Below are 16,590 nucleotides of genomic sequence, written 5' to 3'. Positions count from 1 at the left end.
CGTTCGCCGCCCCTGTTTGCTCCGTCCCTTTTCTCTTCGCCTACATTCACTCTTGTCTTCCCTTCAGTTACCACCTTTATATGTTCATGTAGCATCTCACTTTTCCCTGCCCCCCTGGGAAGTTCCAGCTGTTCGGGTCTGTTCTTTCTCACTCCCTTGCTCGAAAGCTCAACTGCCTACGGTGGCTTCCCGCTCTCTTTTTCTTGATCACTTCCACTCCCATTCTCATGCCACCGCTGTGTACACAGATGGCTCTAAGTCTTCAGACGGCGTCGGATTCGCAGCAGTGTTTCCGGACAGCGTCGTACGAGGGCATTTACTATCTTCAGCTAGCATTTTTACTGCTGAACTGTATGCCATTCTTGCAGCACTTATTCGTATTGCATCTATGCCTGTGTCATCATTTGTAGTAGTCTCAGACTCCCTTAGTGCTCTACAGGCTATACGAAAATTTGATACATCTCATCCCCTAGTTCTCCGTATCCAACTTTGGCTACGCCGTATCTCTACCAAACATAAAGATATTGTTTTTTGTTGGGTCCCTGGTCATGTCGACGTACAGGGCAATGAACAGGCAGACACTGCTGCGCGGTCAGCAGTATATGACCTACCAATTTCCTATCGAGGTGTTCCATTTCTGGACTATTTTGCTGCAATAGCTACCCACCTTCGCACCCGTTGGCAACAACGTTGGTCAACTCTGCTCGGTAACAAACTTCATTCTATTAAACCGAGCATAGGTTACTGGCCGTCTTCTTGTCATCAGTGCCGAAGTTGGGAGACCACTCTCTCCCGCCTTCGCATTGGCCACACTCGTCTTACTCATGGGTATCTCATGGAGAGGCACCCTGTTCCTCTCTGTGAGCAGTGTCAAGTTCCAGTATCGATTAGCCACATTCTGTTAGACTGCCCTCTCTATCAACGAGCACGCAGAATTTACCTCCAACGTCGTCTTCGTTCTACTACTCTCTCTTTACCTTCCCTTCTTGCTGATGGACCCTCCTTTAATCCTGACTCTCTCATTGACTTCTTGACAACGACCGATTTACTCCACAAACTCTGATGATACTTTTCGCACTCCCCTCAGCCCTTTCTGGTTCAGTCTCTTGCTGCCCTTTACCCTTTCACCATCCACTGCCCCGCTGTTATCCGTAACCTGTTGCTCATCCATCTCCCTTTTGCCACCTGATGCCCTCACTTCCTTCCTGCCCTGCAGCGCTGTATAGTCCTTGTGGCTTAGCGCTTCTTTTTGATTATAATAATAATAATAATTACTCTATGATGGAATTGTCTAGGTTTAACCCCTGGCCTGGTAAAACAAAGGTCAGGTTTTCCTTACATATCTACTGCCCCTCCTCACCTAGCAGTAAATATAATGACAATAACTCATTGATGTAACAAATTTCTGAAATGCATTAAGAGATAAAATCCTTTATTTTCAATATTTAATGCAGTATATCTGTGAATTCTGCACACTATTAGAGGTACACATGAGTACCTCTGTAGTGTAAAGCACCCTTCTGGCAAGACAGTGATGGAGTGAATGATGGTGAAAGTTTTTCTTTTTTGGGCCACCCTGCCTTGGTGGGAATCAGCCAGTGTGATAATAAAAAATAAAAAAATAAATGAGTACATTAGTGTTTTTTCTGCTTTTTTAACTTTATTCTGATTTAACATGCACTCATTCGGTTTTATTAGTACATTAAAGCATGAGTTTACTGTACCTGTGTCTTAGCTGGTTGTCGTAGGTTACATAAAAAAATGCTATGCAAATGTATTAGAAACTAGTGTTGGAGGTCATGACCCGAGCCACATGTCAGTAAGAACATTTGACCTGTTGCAGGATGGAAATGTTGAGTAAAATGTTTTTATGCAGTGCTCTCTTTTTATTGATGATGAAACAAGTTTCCTAACATTGGATCTTTTAGTTATTGTTTCTGTGCTTGGCAGTCATCATGGTTACAGATATTAGTGTACCGGAGTGTTTAATTAATGTCTAACTCTAGTATTATACTTTTGATGAGTTGTGAGAGTTTTTCTACCCCTGGAGCCTGGTCATGGGCCAGGCTAATGGTAGTTCTCACTAAACAGTTGACATAGGGGTTATTTATAATTTCTGATGCACTTTTGAGACTTCCCTCAAAGAGGGTGCCCTGTCACTGATGAAGGTGCTTGATTCAAGGAATTGCAGATAACCTTTCCTCCCTTGGATCAAACCTGATTACTTCCCATTCCCCAATGCTTATAAAATAAATAACCCTTATGGGTTTTTCAGTTTCCTATAAATATAATGATAATAATTCCCTCCTATTCCCAAGCATTTTGTGACCCCATCAGAATTTTTCCATTTTTTAAGTTTTTTTTTTTTTCTTAGAAACTTCATTTTTTCACTAAAGCTGGAATATATGTATATATATTTTTAATTTTGAATAAAAGTGCCAATGTACTGTATTTTCTGGCATATAAGGTGAACCTTTTCTTTCCACAAAAAGTCTTGAAAAATCAGCCTGCATCTTATATGCTCAAGGTCAGGGTCAAGGATAGCCTTTGTGTTACACTTTAGCAGTTGCTTACCAACGTTACATTACAGTTGCTTTTAAACATTGTCTTATATACTGGTGCGCATATTATGCCATAAAATACTGTAATATTCTATGTCTGTGTGTGTTAAACAGGTGTCACAATGTTCTTCAGGTTTATCAGTGGCATCCTCTGCTCCTACTCCTAGTTCAGCCATCATGAGCTCCCTGGCTTCCTACACTTCAGAGGCCAATTACGACAACTCCTTCAATTCTCTTCTGTCGCTCCGTAAGTCTGTAAATTTCTGCCACCCAAATGCTGATGCCAAGCTTAAGCTTGCCCAAAATACTCTGCATAATCATGGGCTTTCTGCATGCATTCACCCATTTCTGTGTAAACAATGTATCGTGTAAACAGTGTATCATGTGCAAACAAACTTGAATTTGAATGTATAACAATAATACAAACAGGTGTGTGGTGGTTATTATTCAAGTAATGTTTCCCATTGAGGAGGTATGGTGTACTCACCTAGTTGAGGTTGAAGGTTTCAAGTCCAAGCTCCTGGCCCCATGTGTGACTGGAAGTTTTCCTGTTGAAGAGGTATGGTGTGTGACTGGAAGTTTTCCTGTTGAGGAGGTATGTTGTGTGACGAAGTTTTCCCGTTGAGGAGGTATGGTGTGTGATGAAGTTTTCCCGTTGAGGAGGTATGGTGTGTGATGAAGTTTTCCCGTTGAGGAGGTATGGTGTGTGATGAAGTTTTCCCATTGAGGAGGTATGGTGTGTGATGAAGTTTTCCCATTGAGGAGGTATGGTGTGTGATGAAGTTTTCCCGTTGAGGAGGTATGGTGTGTGATGAAGTTTTCCCATTGAGGAGGTATGGTGTGTGATGAAGTTTTCCCGTTGAGGAGGTATGGTGTGTGATGAAGTTTTCCCGTTGAGGAGGTATGGTGTGTGATGAAGTTTTCCCATTGAGGAGGTATGGTGTGTGATGAAGTTTTCCCGTTGAGGAGGTATGGTGTGTGATGAAGTTTTCCCGTTGAGGAGGTATGGTGTGTGATGAAGTTTTCCCGTTGAGGTATGGTGTGTGATGAAGTTTTCCCCTTGGGGAGGTATGGTGTGTGATGAAGTTTTCCCCTTGGGGAGGTATGGTGTGTGATGAAGTTTTCCCCTTGGGGAGGTATGGTGTGTGATGAAGTTTTCCCCTTGGGGAGGTATGGTGTGTGATGAAGTTTTCCCGTTGAGGAGGTATGGTGTGTGATGAAGTTTTCCCCTTGGGGAGGTATGGTGTGTGATGAAGTTTTCCCCTTGGGGAGGTATGGTGTGTGATGAAGTTTTCCCCTTGGGGAGGTATGGTCTGTGATGAAGTTTTCCCCTTGGGGAGGTATGGTCTGTGATGAAGTTTTCCCCTTGGGGAGGTATGGTGTGTGATGAAGTTTTCCCCTTGGGGAGGTATGGTGTGTGACGAAGTTTTCCCCTTGGGGAGGTATGGTGTGTGATGAAGTTTTCCCCTTGGGGAGGTATGGTCTGTGATGAAGTTTTCCCCTTGGGGAGGTATGGTGTGTGATGAAGTTTTCCCCTTGGGGAGGTATGGTCTGTGATGAAGTTTTCCCCTTGGGGAGGTATGGTGTGTGATGAAGTTTTCCCCTTGGGGAGGTATGGTCTGTGATGAAGTTTTCCCCTTGGGGAGGTATGGTGTGTGATGAAGTTTTCCCCTTGGGGAGGTATGGTCTGTGATGAAGTTTTCCCCTTGGGGAGGTATGGTGTGTGATGAAGTTTTCCCCTTGGGGAGGTATGGTGTGTGATGAAGTTTTCCCCTTGGGGAGGTATGGTGTGTGATGAAGTTTTCCCCTTGGGGAGGTATGGTCTGTGATGAAGTTTTCCCCTTGGGGAGGTATGGTGTGTGATGAAGTTTTCCCCTTGGGGAGGTATGGTGTGTGATGAAGTTTTCCCGTTGAGGAGGTATGGTGTGTGATGAAGTTTTCCCCTTGGGGAGGTATGGTCTGTGATGAAGTTTTCCCCTTGGGGAGGTATGGTCTGTGATGAAGTTTTCCCCTTGGGGAGGTATGGTCTGTGATGAAGTTTTCCCCTTGGGGAGGTATGGTGTGTGATGAAGTTTTCCCCTTGGGGAGGTATGGTGTGTGATGAAGTTTTCCCCTTGGGGAGGTATGGTGTGTGATGAAGTTTTCCCCTTGGGGAGGTATGGTGTGTGATGAAGTTTTCCCCTTGGGGAGGTATGGTGTGTGATGAAGTTTTCCCCTTGGGGAGGTATGGTCTGTGATGAAGTTTTCCCCTTGGGGAGGTATGGTGTGTGATGAAGTTTTCCCCTTGGGGAGGTATGGTGTGTGATGAAGTTTTCCCCTTGGGGAGGTATGGTGTGTGATGAAGTTTTCCCCTTGGGGAGGTATGGTGTGTGATGAAGTTTTCCCCTTGGGGAGGTATGGTGTGTGACGAAGTTTTCCCCTTGGGGAGGTATGGTGTGTGATGAAGTTTTCCCCTTGGGGAGGTATGGTGTGTGATGAAGTTTTCCCCTTGGGGAGGTATGGTGTGTGATGAAGTTTTCCCCTTGGGGAGGTATGGTGTGTGATGAAGTTTTCCCCTTGGGGAGGTATGGTGTGTGATGAAGTTTTCCCCTTGGGGAGGTATTGTGTGTGATGAAGTTTTCCCCTTGGGGAGGTATGGTGTGTGATGAAGTTTTCCCCTTGGGGAGGTATGGTCTGTGACTGGAAGTTTATCAAGTTTCTGAAGGACTGGGAAGTATGGTTAAGATGTTGTGATATAATAAAGTTTTGTACATCTAAAAACTGCTACTTAATAACCCCTTTGTTTAGTTCTTAAGTAGTCTTCAAGCATTAGAATTAGTCTGCCCAAAATGCACCCCCAGATGCTTTCTTTTGTGCCTAACAATGTAGTTTACATGTAAACTACATTACCAGTATACTGCAGAAAAGAAAGTATTTGTATTTGTGTCAGTAATAATCCACATGGAGATAAACACAGGAGGTTGATTAATATGTATACATCGACCATTTCTGGGGTCCTTTTCAGCAGATGCTGAAGAGGATCCAAGAAGGGGTTCAAAATATATAGATCAATCAACCTCCTGTGCTTGTCTCCATGTGGATTATTACTGAGCATTGACAAGTGTTCATTACATTTTGGTTATTCATTTGTATTTTTATATTAAATGTAATATACAGTAGTGTGTTTACCCCACAGAGAGCAACACCCCTGACATTCTTAACAATGACCTGCGCAGCATCGACTTAGGTACTGAGCACGAGTCCTTCAAGCTTATTAATGAAAAAGAAGAGCTCCAGGTTTGTTATTTTTCACAATACAGGCGGCCCCATTTGTACGGCTCCTAAGATTCGTGACCCCAACCGATAAGTGAAAATTGCCAGTGGGTGGAAAATCATGGTTTTTCATTATTGAATGCGTTTAAAACACCCAAAATGTGTTTACACTATCGTATAGCTAGGCATAAATAACATAAGTAAGATAAAATAAATACACAGTACGTACACGCAATACTTACCTTAAAACAAAATGCCATCCATCCTTCCCGTACACAACTCTTGTATGAAAATGTCAGTAATGGCGGAAAAGAGATATGTAAAGTAAAAGGACACAAGTGCAACTAATGTGACATTTATTGTGGCAACGTTTCGCTCTCCAGGAGCTTTATCAAGCCATTACAAACAATACATGGACACAGAGGACAAAGAGATAAAAAGCACCGAGCATAATGAGCTGTGGCTCATTTGAAAGCCAACAAAAATGTGGAACGAAAAGTGGTAGCTGTATGTGTGGGGCCGTCCTGTACTTAATACCTTAATGTGTATTTTGTTTTACAAAGTAAATTGTGTAGAATATAATAAGTTCATAATGGTAAAATTGTATTAATTCTACACAGATAACCCGCACATAAGACAATAATACTTGTGATGACATTTTGGTCCCATGTGGACCATTAACTGGTCCAAGGTGGACCAAAACATCATTATAAGTTTCGTTCTCTTATGTGCAGGTTATTTGTGTATTGTTCCAGTCATGGTATTGTGTCTTTTTGTTCTTGATATTAGTTTTGTTGTCTTGGATGTAAGGCTTGACTTTGTGCTGTTATTTATTTACCTGTGATACACCTGTGACCAATCTCAAGGGTTTTTCTAGCCTGGTGTCAGACTTCTGTGTTGGTTGTGTATTCAACCAGGCTGTTTCTGCTGGTGGCCTGCTGGCCCACCTAGTTCATTACAGCCTGGTTGGTCTGCCACTTGATAGAGGTAGTGGTTCGGTTTCCTCCTATGTAAGTCATATTTATTCAGAAAATTATTAATTTGGCATTTTATCATCCTTTTAATGTTTTTCATGACGTGTGATATTGGTTCTACTGGTTTGTAATTTTTTTTACTGGAGCTCTGTAATTTTTTTACCTGAGCTCTGTAATATTTTTGCCAGAGCTCTGTAATTTTTTTGCCAGAGCTCTGTAATTTTTGCCAGAGCTCTGTAATATTTTTACTGGACCTCTGTAATTTTTTTTACTGGAGCTCTGTAATTTTTTTTGCCGGAGCTCTGTAATTTTTTTCTGGCGCTCTGTAATTTTTTACTGGAGCTCGGTAATTTTTTTACCGGAGCTCTGTAATTTCTTTATCAAAGGTGTGAAGTTACAGTGCAGGCTCTGTAGCTTCACACCTCCTGGACTCAGGTCCGGCTAAACGGTTTTCCCTGACTTTCCTCGTAAACATTACCTTGCTTACATTCCCACAGCACATCAAATCATAAAAACCACTTACCTCCACTCCTATTTAACACACAAGCCAGCGTTTATACATTAACCCTTTCAGGGCCGGTCCTGTATATGTATGGCTTGATAGCCAGTGTCACTCCAGTATTTATATGCCAAAATTCTAGTGCCTTCAAATCTGGTGGAAGAAAGCTGGTAGGCCTACTTATGAAAGAATGGGTCTGCATGGTCATTGTGTGCTGTATAAAAAATAATTCTGCAGCACACAGTGCGCAATGAGAAAAAAAACTCCATGTTTTTGGTTTCAAACAGCGAATTTGCAGTGTATTTTCATATGGTATTTATGGGCGTATTCTCGTTTTCTTGAACTCATTTGATATAATGGAAGATATATTACAGAAACAGAGATAATTGTGATTAGTTTCACAATGAAAAGTACCTTGAAATTGAGCTCAAAGTAGCAGAAATGTTCGATTTTTGCCGATGTTTAGGATTAAATGAATCACGCCATGCGTCCAATGTGTGAGTCTGATATTCTTTCACAAGTGCGCTGATGTTATTCATTTTTTTTTTTTCAACAAGTCGGCCGTCTCCCACCGAGGCAGGGTGACCCAAAAAAGAAATAAAATCCCCAAAAAGAAAATGCTTTCATCATCATTCAACACTTTCACCACACTCACACAAAATCACTGTTTTTGCAGAGGTGCTCAGAATACAACAGTTTAGAAGCATATACGTATAAAGATACACAACATATCCCTCCAAACTGCTAATATCCCAAACCCCTCCTTTAAAGTGCAGGCATTGTACTTCCCATTTCCAGGACTCACGTCCGACTGTATGAAAATAACCGGTTTCCCTGAATCCCTTCACTAAATATTACCCTGCTCACACTCCAACAGATCGTCAGGTCCCAAGTACCATTTGTCTCCATTCACTCCTATCTAACATGCTCACGCACGCTTGCTGGAAGTCCAAGCCCCTTGCCCACAAAACCTCCTTTACCCCCTCTCTCCAACCTTTTTGAGGATGACCCCTACCTCGCCTTCCTTCCCCTATAGATTTATATGCTTTCCATGTCATTCTACTTTGATCCATTCTCTCTAAATGACCAAACCACCTCAACAACCTCTCTTCTGCCCTCTGACTAATACTTTTATTAACTCCACACTTTTTTTTTTTTTTTTTTTTTTTCAACAAGTCGGTCGTCTCCCACCGAGGCAGGGTGACCCAAAAAAGAAAGAAAATCCCCAAAAAGAAAATACTTTCATCATCATTCAACACTTTCACCACACTCACACATTATCACTGCTTTTGCAGAGGTGCTCAGAACACAACAGTTTAGAAGCATATACGTATAAAGATACACAACATATCCCTCCAAACTGCCAATATCCCAAACCACTCCTTTAAAGTGCAGGCATTGTACTTCCCATTTCCAGGACTCAAGTCCGACTATATGAAAATAACCGGTTTCCCTGAATCCCTTCACTAAATATTACCCTGCTCACACTCCAACAGATCGTCAGGTCCCAAGTATCATTCGTCTCCATTCACTCCTATCTAACACGCTCATGCACGCTTGCTGGAAGTCCAAGCCCCTCGCCCACAAAACCTCCTTTACCCCCTCTTTCCAACCCTTTCAAGGACGACCCCTACCCCTCTTTCCTTCCCCTATAGATTTATATGCTTTCCATGTCATTCTACTTTGATCCATTCTCTCTAAATGACCAAACCACCTCAACAACCCCTCATCTGCCCTCTGACTAATGCTTTTATTAACTCCACACCTTCTCCTAATTTCCACACTCCAAATTTTCTGCATAATATTTACACCACACATTGCCCTTAGACAGGACATCTCCACTGCCTCCATCCGTCTCCTCGCTGCTGCATTTACCACCCAAGCTTCACACCCATATAAGAGTGTTGGTACTACTATACTTTCATACATTCCCTTCTTTGCCTCCATAGATAACATTTTTTGACTCCACATATACCTCAATGCACCACTCACCTTTTTTCCCTCATCAATTCTATGATTAACCTCATCCTTCATAAATCCATCCGCTGACACGTCAACTCCCAAGTATCTGAAAACATTCACTTCTTCCATACTCCTCCCCAATTTGATATCAAATTTCTCTATATCTAAATCATTTGATACCCTCATCACCTTACTCTTTTCTATGTTCACTTTCAACTTTCTACCTTTACACACATTCCCAAATTCATCCACTAACCTTTGCAATTTTTCTTTAGAATCTCCCATAAGCACAGTATCATCAGCAAAAAGTAACTGTGTTAATTCCCATTTTGTATTTGATTCCCCATAATTTAATCCCACCCCTCTCCCGAACACCCTAGCATTTACTTCTTTTACAACCCCATCTATAAATATATTAAACAACCATGGTGACATTACACATCCCTGTCTAAGACCTACTTTTACCGGGAAGTATTCTCCCTCTCTTCTACACACCCTAACCTGAGCCTCACTATCCTCATAAAAACTCTTACAGCATTTAGTAATTTACCACCTATTCCATATACAGTGGTCCCTCGTTTTTCGTAGTTAATCTGTTCCTGGAGTTGCTACTATTATCGAAATCTACGATTTGCGAATCAGTTTTCCTCATAAGAAATAATGTAAATACAATTAATCCGTTCCTGACACCCAGAAGTATTAAAACAAAAAATTTTTTTACATGAAATATAGATGTAGTACATAAACAATACAGTGGGAAATGATGAATGAAACATTAACAGCATAACACTTACCTTTATTGGAGATTCTTCTTAGTGTATGGGAGACTGGAGGAGGAGAGAGATTGGATTGTTTACAGTTTGGAAGGGGAATCCCCTTCCATCAACACCTCAGGTACCAGTTGCTTTTCTGGAGTTACTTCTCTTCTCTGTTTCTTAATGCCACTAGGACCAGCTTGAGAGTCACTGGAGTCCTGTCTCGCAAAATAACTGTGGAGAGAGCTCTGTTTCTGGCATCTCTTGAACACTTCCCTAAAATGGCCCAAGACTTTGTCACTGTACATGTTGCCAACATGGCTTGCAACAACCTTGTCAGGGTGATGTTTCTGCATAAAGCTTTCCATCTTACCCCACATAGCAAAAATCTCTTTAATTTCTGAATAAGGCACCTGGAGTGTACCTTCCATCTCTCTTCCTCCTCCTCTGCAGCAAGATTCTGAGCTGCAATCTGTTGCTGTTCTTAAATTCAATCATATTTCTCACCTTCTTTACCACAGGCTTGGCACTAGGAGCTTTCTTTGGAGCCATGGTAGCTTATTTAGTACTTGCAAGCACTAAAATGAGTGGAATATTATGAAATATTTCGTAGGAGCACGTGAGGGGAGCTTCGCTCACTGGTAAACAATGCCAGACTGGCTGGGTAGGGAGGCTGCCCCGGCTCACACCGTGCGTACGCGTCCCGGACGAACTACTATTCGCGAGTCAACCTATGATTAGTGAGCCCATGTTTATACGAAAATATCCCTATGATTTCCAAAATCTATGATTCCCGATAACTACGAAAAGCGAGGGACCACTGTACTTGCAACATCTGCCACATTGCTCCCCTATCCACTCTATCATATGCCTTTTCTAAATCCATAAATGCAATAAAAACTTCCCTACCTTTATCTAAACACTGTTCACATATATGCTTCAGTGTAAACACTTGATTTACACATCCCCTACCCACTCTGAAACCTCCTTGCTGATCCGCAATCCATTTTTATAATAATGCAGTAGTCTGCATGACGGGAAATCTTCTACTTTTTGTGAGAAAAATTCAAAATGGAAAGCAAGAGTAGTATAAGAGGGGCCTGGAGGTGTGACTACTGAACAGAGAAAATGTTATTTTAGTGCCAGGAAGGTCTGTCTTGTTTATTCTGAAGACTATTTTGAAATTAGCATCTTTTGAATTTTGATTGAAATTGGCCAAATTGCCAATTTCTGACCACAATTGAGTAGTTGAAATTGGTAAATGGGGAGTTTCTTCTACTCAGTCAATAGAACAAATGGAGTTCTAGCAAAATAGCTATGATTTTAGTTGACTGGAACAATAGAATTGGCCGAAAATAGGGCTCAAAATGGGTGAAATCGGTGATGTGTAAATATCGCCGATATCGGTAACTTTGCGAGAGCGTAATTTCATAAGTTTTCCATCAGATTTTGTACTTTTGGTGTCAGTACCATCGGGAAAAGATTCTCTATCATTTGATAAGATTTTTTTTTGACCCTGAGAGTGAGTTAACGATCGGGGGTCTCAACCCTCAAAGGGTTAATCTAATTTTATTTTTTTATTGGTAGGTGAAGAATGCTAAAGAGCTGCTAAAGAAGATGGGATGTGCTCGGGAGAAGGACCTCCAGGTGAAGGTTGTCTCCATATTTGGCAACACTGGAGAAGGCAAGTCATACACCCTCAACCAGATATTCTTCAAAGGTACAGAAGTCTTCAAGTAAGTATGCAGTCTCCTCATGCATTTTTCAGTGCAAAAATTAAAAATGATTAACCTGGTGTATCTTTAGATTCCCTGCAAGACTGTACAGTAGAACCTCAGTGTTTGAACCTAATTGGTTTTTAGGTGGTGGTCGAACTGTGAAAAGTTTGATGTGGAAAACGGTATTTGCCAGGCTTTAGTTATCAGCCTCACACACTGGAGGATGTTGAACTGATTCTTCCAAAAGTCCCTGAGTTAGGTCAGTGTCAAAGGTCACTTCAGAGCACTTTTGAAACAGGGCTTTCCTCTAAAGTTTTTTACAACTGAATTTTAAATAAGCCAGCATGTTTGGACTGCAGAAAAATGTTCTAAGACTGAGTTCTAAAGCTCCGTTATGTTGGAACACCGAGGTTCCACTGCACTTCGATGTTTTTGAAGCCTTTCATTCACAATAACCTTTCATTTTTTATTTTTAACACATTGGTCATCTCCCAATGAGGTAAGGTGACCCAAAGAAACACTTTAACCATCACTTACTCCATCACTGTCTTGCCAGAGGTGTGCTGATACTACAGTGCAAAACTGCAACATATCCCCACCTTTCGTATGGAATTATATTTAATTTTCTTTTTTAAATCCAATTACTGTTCTGTACTGCCATGAATTTTATTCTTTTTAAGACACTTATCAACAATACCTGCTGTTCATCATACTGTATAGGATAGAGAATGTAATCTATATTTTTTAATTCTACAAGCTTCTTAAAATATATGGATAATTGTAAAAAAAAAAAGTTGTATCTGGCCACCTCTAAATAGATGTGGATTGTATCTCCATTTTAGCAGCTTGATTTGTGTGTGCAATTTTTTTTTTATGAAATGTTGTTTTTTTTTTTTAATATGCTGGATATTCCCCACTGAGGCAGGGTGACCCAAAAAAAAGAAGAAACACTTTCATCATCACTCATTCCATTATTGTCTTCTCGGAGGTGTACCAATACATCTCTGGCAACTTATCCCCACCCCTTCTTCAAAGTGCAGGCACTGTACTTCCCACCTCCAGGACTCAAGTCCGGCTAACCAGTCTATTAAATTTTTCAGGACCAGTTCAAATCAGATATCTTGTACCCTGGGTGTGTGGGGAGCTTATGATGCCACCAGCAAGGCTCTCATCCTGGACACTGAGGGCATGCTTGGCATAAGCAACAGTTCGAAACAAAGGAAACGCCTCTTGCTGAAGGTCCAGTACTACGCTTTAAATGTTGTCTGTTATATTTATCTCTTCTTTCTTTCAATGCACCAGCCGTATCCCACTGAGGCAGGGTAGCCCAAAAAGAAAAACGAAAGTTTCTCTTTATAAATTTAGTAATATATATAGAAGGGGTTACTAGTCCCTTGTTCTGGCATTTTAGTCGCCTCTCACGACACACATGGCTTTCATGGGAAGAATTCTGTTCCACTTCCCCATGGAGAATATTTATCTCTTATTGAATTAAATACATAGTGGCCTTGTTTGTGTACTTTGTATATCACACTTTAATATTGAATAAAAAGGCACAATACCATGACTGGAACAATACACAAATAACCCACACATCACAGACTGAAACTTACTGTGATATTTTGGTTCACCTTGGACTGTGTGACTAGTTATTACAAATACAATACTAATATTCCTTTGTATAGTACACAGTGTGAAATTTACATATTATGTCTCATAAACATGCTAGATAACAGGGATATCTTGCTACTCCTACTTACGCTTTGGTCACTCTTCACAGGCACTCACATGCATATATATATATACATACTTGCATCTAGGTTTTTCTCCTTTTTCTAAATAGCTCTTGTTCTTTATTTCCTCTATTGTCCATGGGGAAGTGGAAAAGAATCTTTCCTCCGTAAGCCATGCGTGTCGTATGAGGCGACTAAAATGCCGGGAGCAATGGGCTAGTAACCCCTTCTCCTGTAGACATTTACTAAAAAAGAGAAGAAGAAAAACTTTATAAAACTGGGATGCTTAAATGTGCGTGGATGTAGTGCGAATGACAAGAAACAGATGATTGCTGATGTTATGAATGAAAAGAAGTTGGATGTCCTGGCCCTCAGTGAAACAAAGCTGAAGGGGGTAGGGGAGTTTCGGTGGGGGGAAATAAATGGGATTAAATCTGGAGTATCTGAGAGAGTTAGAGCTAAGGAAGGGGTAGCAATAATGTTGAAGGATCAGTTAAGGAAGGAGAAAAGAGAATATGAATGTGTAAATTCAAGGATTATGTGGATTAAAGTAAAGGTTGGATGCGAAAAGTGGGTCATAATAAGCATGTATGCACCTGGAGAAGAGGGAAATGTAGAGGAGAGAGAGAGAGATTTTGGGAGATGTTAAGTGAATGTATAGGAGCCTTTGAACCATGTGAGAGAGTAATTGTGGTAGGGGACCTGAATGCTAAAGTAGGAGAAACTTTTAGAGAGGGTGTGGTAGGTAAGTTTCGGGTGCCAGGTGTAAATGATAATGGGAGCCCTTTGATTGAACTTTGTATAGAAAGGGGTTTAGTTATAGGTAATACATATTTTAAGAAAAAGAGGATAAATAAGTATACAACATATGATTTAGGGCAAAATGACAGTAGTTTGTTGGATTATGTATTGGTAGATAGAAGACTGTTGAGTAGACTTCAGGATGTACATGTTTATAGAGGGGCCACAGATATATCAGATCACTTTTTAGTTGTAGCTACACTGAGAGTAAAAGGTAGATGGGATACAAGGAGAATAGAAGCATCAGGGAAGAGAGAGGGAAATTTATGAACTAAAAGAGGAGGCAGTTAGGGTAAGATATAAACAGCTATTGGAGGATAGATGGGCTAATGAGAGCATAGGCAATGGGGTCGAAGAGGTATGGGGTAGGTTTAAAAATGTAGTGTTAGAGTGTTCAGCAGAAGTTTGTGGTTACAGGAAAGTGGGTGCGGGAGGGAAGAGGAGCGATTGGTGGAATGATGATGTAAAGAGAGTAGTAAGGGAGAAAAAGTTAGCATATGAGAAGTTTTTACAAAGTAGAAGTGATGCAAGGAGGAAAGAGTATATGGAGAAAAAGAGAGAGGTTAAGAGAGTGGTGAAGCAATGTAAAAAGAGAGCAAATGAGAGAGTGAGTGAGATGTTATCAACAAATTTTGTTGAAAATAAGAAAAAGTTTTGGAGTGAGATTAACAAGTTAAGGAAGCCTAGAGAACAAATGGATTTGTCAGTTAAAAATAGGAGAGGAGAGTTATTAAATGGAGAGTTAGAGGTATTGGGAAGATGGAGGGAATATTTTGAGGAATTGTTAAATGGTGATGAAGATAGGGAAGCTGTGATTTCTTGTATAGGGCAAGGAGGAATAACATCTTGTAGGAGTGAGGAAGAGCCAGTTGTGAGTGTGGGGGAAGTTCGTGAGGCAGTAGGTAAAATGAAAGGGGGTAAAGCAGCTGGGATTGATGGGATAAAGATAGAAATGTTAAAAGCAGGTGGGGATATAGTTTTGGAGTGGTTGGTGCTATTATTTAATAAATGTATGGAAGAGGGTAAGGTACCTAGGGATTGGCAGAGAGCATGCATAGTTCCTTTGTATAAAGGCAAAGGGGACAAAAGAGAGTGCAAAAATTATAGGCGGATAAGTCTGTTGAGTATACCTGGTAAAGTGTATGGTAGAGTTATTATTGAAAGAATTAAGAGTAAGACAGAGAATAGGATAGCAGATGAACAAGGAGGATTTAGGAAAGGTAGGGGGTGTGTGGACCAGGTGTTTACAGTGAAACATATAAGTGAACAGTACTTAGATAAGGCTAAAGAGGTTTTTGTGGCATTTATGGATTTGGAAAAGGCATATGACAGGGTGGATAGGGGGGCAATGTGGCAGATGCTGCAGGTGTATGGTATAGGAGGTAGGTTACTGAAAGCAGTGAAGAGTTTTTACGAGGATAGTGAGGCTCAAGTTAGAGTATGTAGGAAAGAGGGAGATTATTTCCCAGTAAAAGTAGGCCTTAGACAAGGATGTGTGATGTCACCGTGGTTGTTTAATATATTTATAGATGGGGTTGTAAGAGAAGTAAATGCGAGGGTCTTGGCAAGAGGCGTGGAGTTAAAAGATAAAGAATCACACATAAAGTGGGAGTTGTCACAGTTGCTCTTTGCTGATGACACTGTTCTCTTGGGAGATTCTGAGGAGAAGTTGCAGAGGTTGGTGGATGAATTTGGTAGGGTATGTAAAAGAAGAAAATTAAAAGTGAATACAGGAAAGAGTAAGGTTATGAGGATAACAAAAATATTAGGTGATGAAAGATTGGATATCAGATTGGAGGGAGAGAGTATAGAGGAGGTGAATGTATTCAGATATTTGGGAGTGAACGTGTCAATGGATGGATCTATGAAAAATGAGGTGAATCATAGAATTGATGAGGGGAAAAGGGTGAGCGGTGCACTTAGGAGTCTGTGGAGACAAAGAACTTTGTCCTTGGAGGCAAAGAGGGGAATGTATGAGAGTATAGTTTTACCAATACTCTTATATGGGTGTGAAGTATGGGTGATGAATGTTGCAGCGAGGAGAAGGCTGGAGGCAGTGGAGATGTCATGTCTGAGGGCAATGTGTGGTGTGAATATAATGCAGAGAATTCATAGTTTGGAAGTTAGGAGGAGGTGCAGGATTGCCAAAACTGTTGTCCAGAGGGCTGAGGAAGGGTTGTTGAGGTAGTTTGGACATGTAGAGAGAATGAAGCGAAACAGAATGACTTCAAGAGTGTATCAGTCTGTAGCGGAAGGAAGGCGGGGTAGGGGTCGGCCTAGGAAAGGTTGGAGGGAGGGGGTAAAGGAGGTTTTGTGTGCGAGGGGCTTGGACTTC

General features: G+C 41.2%; 1 protein-coding gene across 4 annotated transcripts in view; it reads left to right on the top strand.

Annotated features, from left to right (window-relative positions):
* Positions 1-16,590, top strand: part of LOC128704927 (zinc finger FYVE domain-containing protein 1) — a 75,537-nt gene that overhangs the window by 34,758 nt on the left and 24,189 nt on the right. For all 4 annotated transcript variants that reach the window (XM_070104336.1, XM_070104338.1, XM_070104337.1 and 1 more), the window contains 4 exons: positions 2,695-2,808; positions 5,737-5,837; positions 11,591-11,739; positions 12,822-12,960. In XM_070104336.1, the coding sequence (XP_069960437.1) occupies positions 2,695-2,808; positions 5,737-5,837; positions 11,591-11,739; positions 12,822-12,960 (503 nt within the window). The remainder of the gene's footprint in view (positions 1-2,694; positions 2,809-5,736; positions 5,838-11,590; positions 11,740-12,821; positions 12,961-16,590) is intronic.

This window comes from Cherax quadricarinatus, chromosome 91, assembly GCF_038502225.1.
Source record: "Cherax quadricarinatus isolate ZL_2023a chromosome 91, ASM3850222v1, whole genome shotgun sequence".
Classification (NCBI taxonomy): Eukaryota; Metazoa; Arthropoda; class Malacostraca; order Decapoda; family Parastacidae; genus Cherax; species Cherax quadricarinatus.
This window is presented reverse-complemented; position numbering and strand designations above follow the sequence as displayed.